The sequence below is a fragment of the Telmatherina bonti genome (assembly GCF_933228915.1).
Source record: "Telmatherina bonti genome assembly, chromosome: 10".
NCBI classification, from domain to species: Eukaryota; Metazoa; Chordata; class Actinopteri; order Atheriniformes; family Telmatherinidae; genus Telmatherina; species Telmatherina bonti.
The window spans coordinates 7,537,178-7,555,165 of record NC_136628.1 but is presented as its reverse complement, the minus strand read 5'-3'; the positions used below and the strand labels follow the sequence as shown (position 1 = coordinate 7,555,165).

At 44.1% G+C, this 17,988-nt stretch overlaps 1 protein-coding gene across 1 annotated transcript in view; it reads right to left on the bottom strand.

Moving 5' to 3' along the window:
- Window positions 1-17,988, bottom strand: part of rad51d (RAD51 paralog D) — a 50,697-nt gene that overhangs the window by 1,030 nt on the left and 31,679 nt on the right. Inside the window, exons 4-10 of the mRNA XM_079248055.1 lie at window positions 6,383-6,464; window positions 6,088-6,222; window positions 5,925-6,020; window positions 5,733-5,823; window positions 3,347-3,417; window positions 2,395-2,562; window positions 1,494-1,625 (exon numbers count right to left, since the gene is read on the bottom strand). Coding sequence (XP_079104181.1) covers window positions 1,527-1,625; window positions 2,395-2,562; window positions 3,347-3,417; window positions 5,733-5,823; window positions 5,925-6,020; window positions 6,088-6,222; window positions 6,383-6,464 — 742 coding nt within the window. The 3' untranslated portion in view covers window positions 1,494-1,526. The remainder of the gene's footprint in view (window positions 1-1,493; window positions 1,626-2,394; window positions 2,563-3,346; window positions 3,418-5,732; window positions 5,824-5,924; window positions 6,021-6,087; window positions 6,223-6,382; window positions 6,465-17,988) is intronic.

The window sequence follows — 17,988 nt, the reverse complement described above, 5'->3', positions numbered from 1 at the left end:
GAGAACTGGGGGGGGAGTGAATTTTTTTCTAACTCACCCGTTTAAAAGTAATTTAATCTCAAAGTTCGGCATATTTAGGGGCGTGTCCTTTTGATTGACAGGTACCTGATCTCCCGGACTTAGCTTTAGCTTTAGCTTACCTCCGTTAGCTGGTTAGCTCCTGTTATCTCTGGGTTAGCTTGGTTAGCTCTTAGCTACAGGCAGCTAGGAGTTCGCTAGATGTCAATCATCCGCCATGACACTCACAGCCCCCCTCTCAGCTCCACCACTTTGCCCATATTTGTATTTTCCGGGCGAGACGACATGCATGCCCCTGCCAAGATGGTGATGGTAGGAACCGCCCACCGAGCTTCAATTCAGCTCTTCAGAAACCTACGGGTGACGTCACGGAGGCTCCGCCCATCTTTTTACAGTCTATGGTTCCTTCATTTTTCTGGTGCGTCTGTTGGTCGTCGCCGACTTTCTGGAGGAGAATCGAATCGGTTCAGGTGACGTCACTCCAACAGGAAGCTGCAGCCCCCAGAACGTGTTGGGTTGTCATGTGACTGCATTGCTACGTCTGATTGGTGAAACTGGTGGCATTTTTCTGGCCAAAATAATTTTTTTCTGGTTTTAAAAAAGTCTTCACCAATTTACTAAAGTAAAAGTGTGGTGCAGGAAAAAATCTTTGTTTTGTAAAAACTGACTGAAGTAACTGAGTACTTTCCAGCTCTGGTCAGCTGTTCGCAACGGCAAATGTTTGATCCTAACCATCAGCTGTGAATGATCTGCATCTCCTCCTGAAGGGACATGAAGGGTTAAAGTTTCAGCTGCTTCTTTTGTCTTTTCCCTTCAGCTTGTTGCAAAATGGAAAAAAAGCAGATGACAAATGGACTCTACTTTACACCCCTAACCACACTAAGTCGTCTGGCAACATGGGGTCGGTTTACTTAGCAAAGGAAGCTTCATGTGGAGAGACTTCCAGTCATCAGAGGACTGCTCTTCCTGAGCTACAGCCCCCCCCCCCCCCCCCCCCCACTGCACTGAGAATACACCCCATTTATGCCAACAACTCATGATAAAGTCATCTCAAAGCACTTTAAATCAGTAAACGGGACGTTTTTATTACATTAAGGACATCCTCCATGTTTCCTCTGCTGGAGAAGATAACTGAGCAGCTCTCATCACGGCCGCTACTTTAATACTTCCAGTTCATTTCACTCTGCAAAACCAGTTAATTTATCTTTTTTTCTGCATGAACAGCGTGTGAGTGCGTAAAAGTGGCTTGTAGGAAGCGCTTTGAGTGCATTAAATCTGTCAACTAAGGGTTTTTGTTTGTGGCTAATCATGCTAAAGCTGACGTTAGCGCTTAAGCTACAGCTGTTTTCCAAAGCTGTGAACTTCAACATTCAACATTGATCGGAGAAAATACCAACAATAACACACATTTGTCACTTTTCAAGCTCGTGACGGAATGAGCCAATCAGAGGACAGACATGAGATAGTAGACACACCTTCGGTCTGACAGAGCGTTATCCTCAGCGTCCTCATGAGGAATCAGTCTGGTCCAGTTTCCTCTTTCTGGAGGGCCCCTCTTCACCTCGGCTCCACCACTGCAGGTCGAATTCCTCTCTGATGTGGCAGCGCTGACACGTAGAGCAGAAAAACTGTCGTCAATGATCACCAGAAACGTTACAAAGGATGTTTATACAGCAGACCTGCTGGTGTAGAGCACCGGGAATCTTTCCCACAGCTGAGTCAGATCATGTCAGAGTTCCAGTTTAAAAGTTTATGATCACGTGTCTGGTTTTACCATAGACTGTAATATGATCAACGGAGCCTCCGTAACGTCGCCCTAAGGTTTCTGAAGAGCTGAATAGAAGCTCATTGGGCAGTTTCTACCATTGCCATCTTGACAACGTCACACGTGTCGTCTCCCGGAACATACAAAAATGGGCAAATAGGTGGAGCTGAGAGCGTGGGGGTGGATGATGATGATGACACCTAGTGATCTCAGACCTGCCTGTAGCTAAGAGCTAACCGACTAAACCCAGAGCTAACAGGAGCTAAATAGGAGCTTATAGGAGTAATCATCACTGAGTAAAAGTCTCCAGTTAACTGCTTTCCTTCACAAGTTAGAGAGGTCACACCCATGGTAACCCGAGTGCTTGTCCATGGTTTGGCCTTTACCAGACCCTCTGGCCCGTCCTGGATTCGTCTTGTCGATGTTTGCTGAGTGTTCTGCATGTAAATGAGCCGCATGAGTAATTATTTACCGCCCTTCTCGTGCATCAAAACAAGACTGCTGAGTTTTCTCAGAAATGTTGCCAGGAGATGTTTTTAAATGGAAATCAGCGGCGTCTTCATCAAACCAGACCTGTAGGCAGCGTCTGACAGCGATGGTGGACGGAGTACCTGTCTGGACGACTTGATCAGAGTCGCAGAGTGCAGACTGGAGCGGCTGGCAGGTGCTGCCGTCTCAGCCGCCTCCAGCAGGATCCTGGTTCTGGGGATGTGGCTCCATGAAACGCCGAGGCCTGGCTGCACTTCCCCGCCGCCGCTTCTCGTTATGTGGTTTGTTACCTGCAGGTCCAGACATCAGCGCAGCCGCTTTTTATCTCTCAACAGATTATTTCCTCCTGTTATGATGTAGCTTGTCAGAGATAATACTTTTATTTGAAATTACACGGGACATCCTCTTAAAACGAGGCGTATTGATCTTCATATAGAAATCCAGAATGATTCATGATAATGTCACAATTTATCACATTTTCATCACCATCACTACCATGTTGCTAAGAGACCTCTATTTTCAGTGGAAATGATGACGAAGACGCTTCCTGTCAGACTTTCCAACAATCAGAGAGCTTAAACTGACGGTAATGTCCAATCAGGAGCAGCCAAAGATCAACAAGCGATCAGAAAAGAAGAGAAACATTGATCTTCTGTGGCTGGACTAAAACCAAGAAGACGTTTGTGATGCAGCTAAGCTGGAGGTGGTTTAGCGAGGATTTCCAGGTAACTGAATAAAAAAGTGTAAACATGTAAATAGTTTCTGTTGTGTGTTTGGTTTTTGGTCCTGAAAGCGAAGACATGAGAGAAAAATGTGCAGATGATGAAAGGTTTGGCCAATAAAACCAGTAAAAACAACAAAAGGTTGGAGCTTTTAGGATTAATGAGGAACCAAATCATCTGTTGGCGTTTTGCATGTGAAGCTCTTCCCTGCGACCCGAACGGAGGCGTGAATGTTTGGTTTTCACATCAGGTCTGGCAGGAGGAGCAGGAGTAGTTTGTGGGGAGTTGGACTGACAGTGGAAATGCATCCAGCATTCAGAGAAGGGCACATCAAGGACGAAGCCATTCTTACCAGAGCAGCTACGCTGAAGTCCTTCGCCATCGTCTTAAGAACTCCCGCCACTTGTATCATCAGGGACATGGCTGGAGGCGCCGAAGTGGAGGAGAGGCGGGATCATGGACAGAATACCGTCAGTGTCTTTAAGTCACACTTCCTGAGCTGCAGCTGCTACAAATATTCTGATTTTTACCCGTTGTAATACTGTTGAATTATTTGTCCAGTTTATTTTTCTATAATTCTGTTGTGGTTGAAAATCAATGTCTGACTTTTACTGGTTAAATTTCATAGAATTTTTATTTATTATTACTTTGTAATTATGAGTGACTTCAAAATAAACACTAAGTGCTAAAAAACAGATGAAGAGTTCTCTGATGATGATGATGCTGGTATGTTTATCCACTCGTACTACAAAGACTTTTATTCATATATGTATACATATATGTATAAATAAACTGGTCAAACAAATAAAGGGAACACTTAAACAACACGATGTAACTCCAAGTCAACCACACTTCTGTGAAATCAAACTGTCCACTTAGGAAGCAACACTGATTGACAATCAGTTCCACCTGCTGTTGTGTAAATGGAATAGACAACAGGTGGAAATTATAGGCAGTTGGCAAGACACACCCAATAAAGGAGTGGTTCTGCAGGTGGTGACCACAGACCACTTCTTATTTCCGATGCTTTCTGATGTTTTGGTGACTTTTGAATGCTGGCGGTGCTTTCACTCTAGTGGTAGCATGAGATGGAATCTACAACCCACACAGTGGCTCAGGTAGTGCAGCTCATCCAGGATGGCACATCAATGCCAGCTGTGGCAAGAAGGTTTGCTGTGTCTGTCAGCGTAGTGTCCAGAGCATGGAGGTGCTACCAGGAGACAGGCCAGTACATCAGGAGACGTGGAGGAGGCCGTGGGAGGGCAACAACCCAGCAGCAGGACCGCTACCTCCTTCTTTGTGCAAGGAGGAACAGCAGGAGCACTGCCAGAGCCCTGCAGAATGAGCTCCAGCAGGCCACAAATGTACATGTGTCTGCTCCAACAGTCAGAAACAGACTCCATGAGGGTGGTATGACGGCCCGACGTCCACAGGTGGGGGTTGTGCTTCCAGCCCAACACCGTGCAGGACGTTTGGCATTTGCCAGAGAACACCAAGATTGGCAAATTCACCACTGGCGCCCTGAGCTCTTCACAGATGAAAGCAGGTTCACACTGAGCACGTGTGACAGAGTCTGGAGACGCCGTGGAGAACGTTCTGCTGCCTGCAACCTCCTCCAGTATGACCAGTTTGGCAGTGGGTCAGTAATGGTGTGGGGGGGCATTTCTTTGGAGGGCCGCACAGCCCTCCATGTGCTCGCCAGAGGTAGCCTGACTGCCATTAGGTACCGAGATGAGATCCTCAGACCCCTTGTGGGACCATATGCTGGTGCGGTTGGCCCTGGGTTCCTCCTAATGCAAGACAATGCTAGACCTCATGTGGCTGGAGTGTGTCAGCAGTTCCTGCAACATGAAGGCATTGATGTTATGGATTGGCCCGCCCGTTCCCCAGACCTGAATCCAGCTGAGCACATCTGGGACATCATGTCTCGCTCCATCCACCAACGCCAAGTTCCACCACAGACTGTCCAGGAGTTGGTGGATGCTTTAGTCCAGGTCTGGGAGGAGATCCCTCAGGAGAACATCCACCTCCTCATCAGGAGCATGCCCAGGCGTTGTAGGGAGGTCATACAGGCACACGGAGGCTACACACACTACTGAGCCTCATTCTGACTTGTTTAAAGGACATTACATCAGAGCTGGATCAGCCTGTAGTGTGTTTTTCCACTTTAATTTAGAGTATAACTCCAAATCCAGACCTCCATGGGTTGATACATTTGATTTTCATTGATAATTTTTGTGTGATTTTGTTGTCAGCACATTCAACTATGGAAAGAAGAAAGTATTTAATAAAAATATTTCATTCATATAGATCTACAACGTTTTACTTTAGTGTTCCCTTTATTTTTTTGAGCAGTGTATATATATATATATAATATATATATATATATATTATATATAATATATATATATATATTATATATAATATATATATATATATATTATATAATATATATATATATATTATATATAATATATATATATTATATATAATATATATATATATATATATGAAAATACACGTCAGATATACACATATTCAATACACATCTAAAATCTTTAATTAGTTTGAGCCTCAGCAGTTTCAACCCTTTTATCTCACTGTTTTACTTAATTTATTCTTGCAATTCAAATGGATTCCTTCCATACATTTCCTTGCTTCTACACACTCCTGCAGCTTCATGGCTGCAGGTGTAAACACAGCGTCAGACACGACACACTCACAGAAAGAGATATCACCTTCATTTTGTCTGCCTCCCAGTAGAGGAGAGATAACAGCTGACACCGAGTCCACGATCACCGCCTTGACAGAGCCACCGCCGACAGACACCTGATGTAAATTTAGACTGCTGAAAATCTGATCCTCGTTCTCAGATTCCTCTCAGGTGCGCGCTGGAGGATCTGATGGGAAACAGAAAGTTGCAAACCAACCTGCTGAAGCCCTCCGTTGGAAAGACCGTACAGGCAGTCGAGCAGGGCGTAGACGTCAAACAAACGGAAGATATGAATCCTCTGAAGAGCCTCCATCTTGAAAGCAACATTTTGTGGAGTCAGCATGTTTTCTGTGTGTTTTTGTTTAAACGTGTCAGCTCACCTGCTCGTCGGTGTCGCTGCTTTCAGTTTGCAGCATCTGCAGCAAGCGGCTGGCGCTCAGCCCTCCCGTCGTATCGATGTAGATCACTCTCTGTTTCAGCTGGTGAGAAATGTGCACGGCGACACCGAAACACACCTGCAAGACAGGAGCAGCGCGCCGTCAGACCGTCCGAGATGCTCCGACAAGTCAGGAAAGGAATATTTCAGCCAGATTTCATTTCACATTCTGCGAAAAAAGAAGGCATTCATGATACGGAAGTGATGAGTGATGAAGAGGAAAGGCAGGAAGTGTTCACCTGAGATTTTCCACTTCCCGGGCCTCCTGACAGCTCCGTTATCTCTCCAGTATACAAGCCTGAATCCAGCAGTTTATCTAAGCTGCAAGAAACAAGGCGCGACTCATTACTCACAACTGCCATCCAGTGTGATAAACCATTAGCTTCCATGTAACCACAGAGGCTGCGGCGAAGCAAACGCAGCACACGCTCAGTACGCATCAGTTTCCACACGTTTCCTCGGATCTCAAGCCGATTCCATCATATCGAGCCTGGTTCCTCTCAAACCCAATCCATCAAGGACGTTCATCTTTCCATTGATCTGTTATCTGCAGACGGAGTTGTGTCTGAGTGTGTGTGAGAGTTGGTGTTCCTCAGATGTTGGATTATGGAACCATATTAAAATGACGCTGATCATCTGTAACATTCCAACCCGTCTAGCGCTGCGAAGAGGACGATGGCTGCAGAGATCACATCGTCGGGCTTCCAGGGCCACTGCCCTGCAGGTTTTCCAGGAATCCCTGTTCCAACACACACGGCTTTGATTAAATGGATCCAACGACCAACGAAGTTCTGCAAAATGACTCAGGTGTGTTGGGGTATGGATCCATGGAAAACCTGCAGGAATGTGGCCCTGACTGGGCAGGACAACCCTGATTTAAAAAAAATAAATTTTACGAAGAAAAATCTAAGTAATCAACAGAAATATAACTTTTGCACCAGCTGTGGAGTTTTTGCTGCAGAAACTTGGGTGAGTTTTGTTCTTTAGCTTGTTTCATAGCTGGATTATAAACCTGTTGTACTTTCTTGGTGGATCTACTGGAACAGTGATGAATAAATGAAAAATTAAAGCAGAGGTCTGTTTCTGGACCGCTGCTCTACCAGAGTCCAGCTGAAACCCACCTGTTGCTGGGTTGCTTACAGCTGAGGCTTACTGTATTGAAATGCTGCACATTTAACATAATATTAAGTCTGGAAATGGACTCTGAGCTGCCTGACTGAAAATATCTCAACAGTGTTTATGAAGAAATTCACATCGACAGTCCCAGGAGGCAGCCAGCAGGGTGCCCGAATCCAGCTTGTGTGGGCCGATCTGAAGCGCTGAATTTTCCAACTTTTAGCTTCAACCATTTATCTGACTCCTTAACCAGTACAGCCTGAGGCCAATTACGATGTAATGTTTGCCAAGTGAAAGCAGATTCAACAAATGCAACATTAACTGCCTCAGAAATTATGCTTCCACTCTCAGCATACCCTACGCAGTGGGAGAAAAAGGTCCATTAAAGACCAACAATCTTTGTCAGGGCTGTTAGTGGGCAGGTATCAGGGTGCATCAGGATAGTCCGCTAGACTCTGTCCGATTGGGGACAGATATTTAGCAAAACAGAGGACAAGACCTGCATGAAGAAGAAAACTGTGTAGCGAGTTAAACATGGAGACGAAGCTATGGTTGTTTTGGGTTTTTATTTTGTCCTCTGCAGATATATTTCCTGCAGTAATACACATGGTTCACCGTTGCCGCATGCACATGCACATTCATATGTGCATGCCCACAAAGGCGCTCCTGTTTCCATCTGCTCTCTACTGAATGTTTCTGATATTTGTGTTGTCAGGTTCCCTGCAGGTATGTTTACATGTGTTCTTACATATCATTACTATTCTATATAAGGTATGCTGTGGTACCATGTAGCAGTTTATACTGCTACAGTACTATGGTACTGTATTTTAGCTTCCTTTGCTAAAATACTGTGATTTTAGACAAATTTTCCCTTCACACCTTAATTCTGTACCTTTCTCTCCCCTTTCTTTTTTTCCCCTCTATTCCTACCTTCCCCTCCCCTGCCAGGTTCAGCATTGCCCTATCAGGACTGATGATCACAATAAAAATAATAAAAATATTCTGAATATCAAGGGCGGCCGTATCCGCGACCTTGAATTGGATTAAGCGATTCAGAAAATGAATGAATGAATGAAAGGGCGGCCGTAAATAAGACAAGTCTGCTTTGGTAGAGTAAATCTGTCTGGCTCAATATGCCACACAGACGGCCGTTCTGTATGCTACCACGCTTCTTCTGCAAGCCTGATGTGTCGAGAACAGATGTGTCTTCAACACGTCTCCAAGAACAAAATGGCGTCATTTTCTTCTCGGGGCTTCGAGAACAAGACAGAAAGTTCTTGCTTCTGGTGGCGGATGTAACAAGCTAAACTGGGAGTTCTGGAGTCTCTCTTACCTGCAGCTTTACTGGCTGTTTGCAGGATCTGAACAACATGAAGCCAATCAGAAAAGGAGGAGGACTCAAGTGGACTAAAGAAAAGAACTGTTATTTCACCAGACATAATTAACCACATTAACTTTGAAACTTGTCAACTAATTTCTGTCTTTTTCATTGATAACGTTTCCATGTTGTGTGAGAGAGGAATGAAAGATATAGCCTCATGTCGTGTAGCTCAACATGCCTCAGATTATCTTACAATCCCTTTTCAAGACCTTCAAATAGTCTCAGATGTTTTAGCGAAGCACCGATCCACTTTTTGGGAGTTTGGATCCGATACCGATATCTGAAATTTAAATATCTGCTGATACCAGATCTGTTAATGTGAAGATTATTGTGACTATGGTTATTATTGCTGTTATAACTGTTTAAGATTTCTTTCCAAAGTTACCTTTTCCAATACAAATATAATATCATTACAGATCTAACTATTTCAACAAGTTTTATTTGGATTTGGCACATTTTACCTAAATAAAACTATAAATGTGTGGTTTTGAAACAAAGACCTCGCTTTTAGTGGAACAAAAAATGTCATATTTTGACATTAAAGGCATTTATTTCTTTTAAAACATGTCCAAAGCATGTCCTCAAACACATCTGCGCTGACTTGACTAGAGTGCTACTGGAACACTTTTATTAATACCAAGATCAAGTACACACACATGGTATTGAGCCGATACCCATACTGATATCGGTATCTGTGCATCTCTCGTTTTCAGCCTTTTCAGCTGCTGCCCTATTTTTCTCTTCCCATTCCTAGTTACGCACGTTTTACCCAGGACTGAGTGGAGAGGTGAGCTGGGGCGCCAGGGGTTACAGAGTACAGAAATCCAGCCATGTTCTGCATGGGCAGCGCTGAATGACTCACACTGTTGAGTCATCAGAGCCAAAGATGAAGAGCTCCTTCAGAAAAACAGCTTTTAAAGATAACAAGTCAAAGGTACATGTCTATTTTTATACAAATGAAAAGACAGAAGATAACTACCACTCCCAGTGTGCTACTTAACTCAGTAACATTAAATTATGGATCTTAATATCCCACTGAATGTAACATCAGTGTTAGATATAAACTGTTAAATACACCGTACAGAAACCTAACATAACAATCAGCAGGGTGTGATCAATTAGGAACCTTCATGATATGAGTTTAGGCTGTTATTTTCTGAATCAAATAAAGCTTTATTTACAAAGAACTTTTCTTACAAATGTAGCTAAATTTTGTTTATTAATATAAAACCAACACCCACCTGAGTATAAAACATCAGAGATTAATAACACACCCAGTGGGGCAATCCAGGGTACACTTATGTATCAATCAGCATTGAGCTTCTGTCTCTTTAAGGGAAACAACAATATAAAAACACCCACATCAAGGACCGCAGAGGGTGTTACCACAGGAACCATCCAGATCAGGACAGTGAGAAGTCCCCATCACAGCCTGGGCTGCAGTGCAGGACGCCACAACAACCCTGAGCTGGACAATACCACACCATCAACCTCGCAGGCCGAGGTGGTACAGCTCCTCATGTGGAGCATCCCCGTGAGAAAAATAACTTAGATCACATATTCCTAATTTCCTACTTAGTAATATCATTACTATTAGTACTTTGTGTGTGTGGGTTTGGTGCATAGACTGTATATAAAGAGAGGGACTGAGCCTCTGTGATGTCACCCGTAGGTTTCTGAAGAGCTGAATTGAAGCTCGGTGGGCGGTTCCTACCGTCGCCATCTTGGCAGCGTCATGTGCGTCGTATCGCCCGGAAAATACAAATATGGGCAAAGAGGTGGAGCTGAGAGGGGAGCCGTGAGCGTCATGGCGGATGATTGACATCGACCGAACCGAGCTTTCTGTAGTTAAAAGCTAACCCGCTAACGGAGGTAAGCGGGCTAAAGCTAAGTCACGTTGTTAACCGGCTAAAAACCGCGGTTGTTCTGCGTTCTTCTTACTTGAAGCCGGAGAGTGGTACCTGTCAATCAAAAGGACGCGCCCCTAAATATGCTGAACTTTGAGATTAAATTACTTTTAAATGGAAGAATTAGAAAAAAAAATCACTCCCACCACAGTTGTCATGAAGGTAAACCGGACCTATTAAACCTAAAAAGGATTTTTGAATCAGGCTGTAAACATGTTTATTTCTGCTGTGAAGTTGCTCTTTTTAACATGGGAGTCTACGGAGATTTGCTCTGTTTTGCAGCCCCTAGTGGATGAAGGGGGAACTGCAGTTTTATGCACTTCCCATAGGCTTTACTTTTAACCGCCGGAGGTTGGCGCTTGGTTTGGTGTGACGTTAGTTTCTGTCTGCTGGAGCTAGGCAAAACATTAACAAATGCAAAATACTGACCGAATTATGTCCAAGAACACAAAGCAGGAAAAACTGTCTGAAACTGAGTGTTGTAGAAGTTTCTCAGAGGTCACAAGAAGTATTAGCACTCAGCTGCAAATATCTGATCAGCAAATCACACGGCAGACACTCGACGTGGTGAAGACAACGTGATGGAGTTTAATATGAGCACCAGAATGAGGAAGAGAGGAGATTTAATTGACTCTGAACGTGTTGCATGTTGCTGGTGTGAGTGTTTAAGAAACAGCTGATCTACTGGGTCAATCATGCAAATCAACTGTTAGGTTTATTTTTAATGGGACGCAAACATTTGTAGGGTTTCCAGATAAGGTCTGAAGAAGAGAAAATAACCAATGAGCAGCAGTTGTCTGGACCAGAATGGTGTCAGAGGAGAATGGACGGACTGGTTGGAGATGATGGGAAGCAGATGGAAGACCACAGCAGGTTCCCTCCTGTCAGTAAGAACAGGAAACTGAGGCTACAATTCACACAGACTCACCAGAACTGGACAATAGAAGATGGAGAAACGTTGCTGGTCTGAGGAGTCTCCAGTTCAGCTCCACATTCACATGGTAGGATCAGAATCTGCTGGAAACATCATGACAACATGGATCCATCCTGCCGTCAGGATCAAGGCTTCAGGCTGCTGCTGGTGGGATGGTGGGGGGTATTTTTCTGGTCCCACTTTGGTCCCCTTAGTACCAGTATGACATGGTTTAACCAGCACAGCCTACCTGAGTCCTGCTGCTGACCATGTCCATCCCTTTCTGAGCACAGTGTAGCATCTTCTGATGGAAACTTCCAGCAGGATGATGCACCATGTCACAAAGCTCACATCATCTCCACCATGACGATGAGTTCACTGTCCTCCAACGGCCTCCACAGTCACCAGATCTACATCCAGCAGAGCAGCTTTGGGACGTGGTGGAACGGGAGGTTCTCATCATGATGTGCAGCAACTGTGTGATGCTTCGTGTCAGTTCAACACCTTGCTAAACTGACATGAAGCGGGTAGTTCTGGGGATGCAGGGAAGGATGTCCTACCCAGTACTCACAAGGTGGTCCTGCCAAAGTTGACGTTGAGGATATTTTGGATTAACGAATTCCCGTAGAAACCTGCATTGCAGGATTGTGTTCTTACTCCTGTGACCCAGACTCTAATCATCATCAACAGCTGCTGGTCATACTAGTTTGTCCTTCTGAGTTTCAGGGTTTTTATTTGTCGATGTTGAGGCCGAGCTGTGCTGTTTGTGGAGTCCCATCACCTTCCTTGTGATGATTGATATTGCAGAGATGTACTTATATTTACATAGTCGAGGTCTTCTAGCATGAAGGTTAAGACTGTGCTTCTGACTCAGTGTGACTGTCGGGATGGACTTATTTGCATTATTCCTTCCTGCTCTGACAACAGCGTAGAGAGGCTGCTCTGGTGATGAAACGTCACAATGTTTTCAGAGACATCAAAGTGATTGCCCTTGAGAAGTCACAGGATAAAATAAAATCCCATGGGCTGCACTTAGACCTGAAAGGCTTCATCTCACTGTTTGATTGGAGGAGAAGCCTTGAAAGGCTTCATTTGTATTTATTTTTTTCTAACTTTGTTGTGTGTACCTGTGTGTATGTTCTCAGGGTTTGTGTTAAAAGATTCTTTAAAGCTCCACTTAAAACAAAAAACACATCAGAGTCCTGTAAACAAATGGAGGGAATTAGTGGTGGCACTTAGAAAGCGGCGGTGGGAGAAGAAAACATTCCTCTTCAGTAAGGCGTTTTGAAGGGTTCTTCTACCTGTAGAGGACAGATGTGCCATGGCAACATGAACGGATGCCTTTTACCTGAGCATACAGGTTGTTGTTCCTGATAATCACACTAGTTTACAACGAGAGAGAGAGAGAGAGGTGCTGCCAACTTCAGAGTGTGTTTCTGGCGTGAAAATGTGAGCTCGGCCTTTTTCCTGTTGCTGCGACTGCAGCTTTCCCAGTTAGTATCTGCCTGGGGGAGGTTTTCTGGAGGCATCCTCACCACATGCCTATGCCACTTGATCAAGTTTGTGACCATAGATGAGGGCAGGAACGTAGACCGGCCGGTAAACTGAAAGCTTGCGCCTTTGGTTCGACCACATCTTTACCAAGATGGCCTGACTGGAGTCATACAGTGTGATGTTTAGTCACCCACGAGTTAAATATGAAGTGAACTGTGTGAATAATGAAATTGACTGTATGATTAAACTTCTACAACACTGCTCAATAAATAAAAAAAAATAAAATGAAGGCATAATCCTAGCCATGTAATGGAAATTCAGTCCTACTTCTCGAAGGTACATATAGGAACTAACACTGATGTGTTTCTAATACACCTACAATTGCATAAAAAAATTAATATCACAATTTAAAAAAAAAAAAATCGCTAATGGAAACAACTACATTAAAAAAAAAGTTAAGCTCTTATGAGGTGTTTTTTTTCCAGATGTTTCGATATATAAATGGTGTCATGGACACACTTTGTTCACATTTACATCAAAAACAAATCAAATCAAACTTTATCTGTATAGCACTTTTTGTGCTTAAAAACAATACAAAGTGCTTTACATTATAAAACAATTTACATCAAAGTAGATAAAACACTAACACACATACACATCCCCTTTCACCCACCCACAACCACCCTCACCCATGCCCTATTTGCCCTATAACAGTTAAAAGAAGATGAATGGCCGGGTGCATTTGTACCAGATGTGCACCAGATAAGGAAACGATATTCTCAGGGAGCCTCTACACAAAGGGCTACCCCTTGGGGAACCCCACATTTTATTTTATGGGTCTTTGAGGCGCATGTGTCCATACTTATAAAAAACTGTCGATCTGTGAGATAGGAGTAAAACCATTTTAAAACAGTACCTGAGAGGCCCACCAGACATCTGAGTCTGTTTAATAAAATCTGGTGGTCTTCTGTATCGAAAGCGGCACTGAGATCCAGCAGCACCAGGACAGAAAGTTTGTGTGCATCCAGATTGCCTCTTAGATCGTTCACAATCTTTAAAAGGGCCGTCTCAGTACTGTGGTTTGTCCTAAAACCAGACTGACATTTTTCTAAGATATTATTCCTGTTTAAAAACTCATTTAGCTGAATAAAAACAACTTTTTCTATCGTTTTACAAAGAAACGGCAAGTTGGATACAGGTCTGTAGTTATCAAGAATGTTGGGATCCAGATTACTCTTCTTCAGAAGGGGCTTCACCACCGCTGTTTTAAAGGCGGTGGGGAAGACACCCGTCTGAATTATTATAAGTAAAAACTCAGACTCAAAGAAGCCATAAAATGTCTTGAACAGTGATGTGGGAAAGAGGTCTAAAAGGCAGGTTGTTGGGTTCAGCTGGGAGAAAACTCGACCAAGCATCTTCGTATCAACCAGGACAAAACTCTCCAGCTTCTCCTCGGGTAAAAACAATGCTTCAGATCTGTTAAAATCAACACTGCATTTAGATAAAAGACCGGATCTGATAGCATTGATCTTACTTCTGAAGTGGTCTGCAAGTCCTCACATGCTGTTTGTGATGGTTGCATGGAGGACTTATTAAAACCAGTGTTTATTAAAATATCAATGGTTTTAAAAAGGAACTTTGGATTGCTTTTGTTGACAGTTATGAGTTTTGAGAAGTGATCAGTTCTTGCCTGTTTTATTGTATTATAGATTCTTAGGTGATCACGCAGGATTTCATAGTGCACTACAAGTTTAGTTTTTCTCCATCGTCTTTCTGCTCTCCTGCAGTTTTGTTTCAGCTTTTTTATTTCTTCAGTTCTCCACGGTGGCTTCAGTTTGGTTTTAACGGTTTTTAATACAAGTGGAGCTGCTGTATCAATTGCTGATTTTAATCTATTATTAAACTGATTAACAACTGAATCGCAGGAAGCAGGTAAGATCTCAGAAGGTGTTTGGTATAAAATTTCAATAAAATTCTCAGCCACTTCAGAAGTAATATATCGTTTCGTTTTATGTTAAAATCACCAGATATGATGATAAGATTGTGGGCGGCATGTATTGCTGATAAAAGTTTGGAAAATTCACTGATAAAAGCAGCATCATGTTTGGGTGGTCTGTAAACAGTGATGCAGAGGATTGGGGGACTGTTAAAAACAAAAGCATGATGCTCAAAGGTGGTGTACTGATCTAAAAGTATTTGTCTATTATTTAGGAGCTTATTTGTTATTGATGCAGTACCACCACCTTTCTTGTGACTTCTAAAGGAGAATAAAAAATTAAAATTTGGTGGTGAGGCCTCAGTGAGAATAACTGGTGCATCTGTACCCAGCCATGTTTCAGTTAAAAATAAGCAATCAACCTTATTATCTAAAATCAGGTCATTGATAATAAAAAACTTGTTAAAAAGGGAACGTACATTTAAAAGTGCCATGTTTACAGTGACAGGTGACTTATGGACTGTAGGGTTGAATTGTTGATGCTTTGGAGGAGTTCTGAGATTATTAAGGTTAGCAGAGGAACTATGATGGAATCTGGTTTTATATCTTTGAGTAAGGATTACAGGGATTGGATGATTATTAATAAGAACAGAAGATCCAAGTCCAGTATTATATGTGCCAGAGGTGGAACTAAAAACATAGGAACAGGGACCTGGGGGACGGGCTAGTTGGTGCAGGTGTGGGAAGATGAGTGGAACGTGCACGCTGTAATCCATAGGCCAGGTTGGCGGACAAAACGCGGGTGCCAGCTCGGTTCAGGTGGAGACCATCTGCACCAAAAAGATGTCGCCTTTCCCAGAAAACGTCGAAGTTGTCTATAAAGTTGACGTTGTGGGCGCTGCAGGCAGAGGAGAGCCAGGTGTTCAGGCTGAGCAACCTGCTGAAGCGGCCCACTCCTCTGCCGCAGGTGGGGGTGGGGCCGGAGATGAAAACGTTCCGCTGGAGTGATGGCAGTTTATTAAAAAGCTCCATGAAATCACGCTTTAAAAGCTCAGATTGCTGCCTGGAGGTGTCGTTGGTGCCCACGTGGATGATGACACGTTTTACCTGAGGGTTGGAATCCAGCACGTCTGGGAGTTTCTCCGCCACGTCTGACACGGTGGCGCTGGGAAACACCAGGGTGAGAGCTCCCCTCAGACGGGTGTTCCGGATGATGCAGTCTCGGATGATGAGCGTGGTGGCTTGGTTGTCGCTGCAGGTTAGAGTGCCTTCTAACCGCGTCTCTCAGGAGCCGCCTTCAGTGGGTTGAGGGGCGGGAGGACGGCGGAGGGCGACCCGGCACCGAACCCCTGTCTGTGGGGGTTCGCCGGGAACCCCGTCCGTGGGGGCAGCGGCAAGCGGGGGAAAGGCGGCAGTGACCGACGCAACGTTGGTCTGGGAAAAGTTGGGGAAATCCCCTGATCCGACGGGTGGACCTGCGTCTCCACATTCCCAGCAAGAACCGAGAATTTGTTGTTCAGGAGATTGGCGGAGGACGACGACACCGGGCATGGAGCCCCACCTGGATTCCTCCTGCAGTTGCGGACCTCAACCTCAGACCAGGGGGTCACCTTGCTCGGAGTAGAGCAGGAGGGCCGGTGACAGATGGAGGAAGAAGGGTCCCAAATCACGGTGTCCCTCAGTGCGGCAGTGGTATTTTGAGGATGCTCACCGGTCTGTGTGGTCTCCAGCCAGCTGGACAGCGTCGGAAGCCGCGACTTAAAGGAGGCCAGCAGTGAGTCCTTCCTCCGCAGCTCATCGGAGAGCCGACTAACATCCTCCAAAAGATCGGCTATCTTTTTCTGAGCTTTTATGAGCTGCTTCTCGATTTCCACAGGTAAGGGAGTGCCAGTTTTTATAAATTCCACATTTGTGGAAGAGAGATTTCTCATCACCGGAGACGCTTGCTTTTGGCGTTCTGCCATGGCGGCCATCTTTCACACAGTATCTTACCTGCTCCTACGACTGCATGTCCTCGATGTGGTTTAGAAAAGAAAATGAAGGACCAAAGCTTCGCAAAGCCGTGGCAAATTTTCCGCAAGTATAAAACCCATAGACCGTATATGAAACTTATTTAATATCGAAGTTTGGCATATTTAGGGGCGTGTCCTTTTGATTGACAGGTACCCGATCTCCCGCTTCCCGCTTGTAAGAAGAACGTAGAACAAATGAGGTTTTTAGTCGGTTAACAACATGACTTAGCTTTAGTCCGCTCACCTCCGTTAGCTGGTTAGCTCATGTTATCTCCGGTTTAGCTCGGTTAGCTCTTAGCTACAGAAATCTCGGAGTTCGCTCAATGTCAATCATCCACCATGACGCTCACAGCCCCCCCTCTCAGCTCCACCTTTTTATTTCCCCGGCGAGACGACACGCATGCCCCTGCTAAGATGGCGATGGTAGGTACCGCCCACCGAGCTTCAATTTAGCTATTCAGAAACCTATGGGTGACATCTCAGTGGCTACGTACATCTATTTACATACAGTCTCTGGGACACATACGTGGATCGGACCACTATAACAATCTGTAAATAAAAAGTAAAATATAAAAGAAAATGTCATTGCCAGCCAGAAAAACTGCAAACAAAATGAGCTTTGCTTCCTTTTCCCCTGACTTGGTACATAACAGTTCAGTACCGCAAGCATCAAAACAAATACATACAATCAATAATATTATTTTATCATACTAAATTTTGGTCAACTACGTTGGTGATGATGGGTATGACAGAGCATTTATGAACATACTGTGTCTTATTCTTGCTATGAACGGGTTTCGGGAGTGTGGAGTTGAGATGAGAGCTGATTGTTTAAAGCTAAAGAGGAAAGCTGTTATTCATGTTTTATATTTCTATTAGGTAGTTGAAATAAAAGCAACAAGTCTGTCATTCACCGCTCTCACATCAAGCAGCTGGCGGAGGAAGGAGGATGTTGTGGTTTTTTTTTAAATCAAAACAAATAAAACAACCTCATTCTCTGATTCAGTATTAAATCCCCGGGTTGTGATGTTAATACTTGTAAACTACGTGGCTTGGAACAACCAGTTTCAGACACTGAGGCAGGAA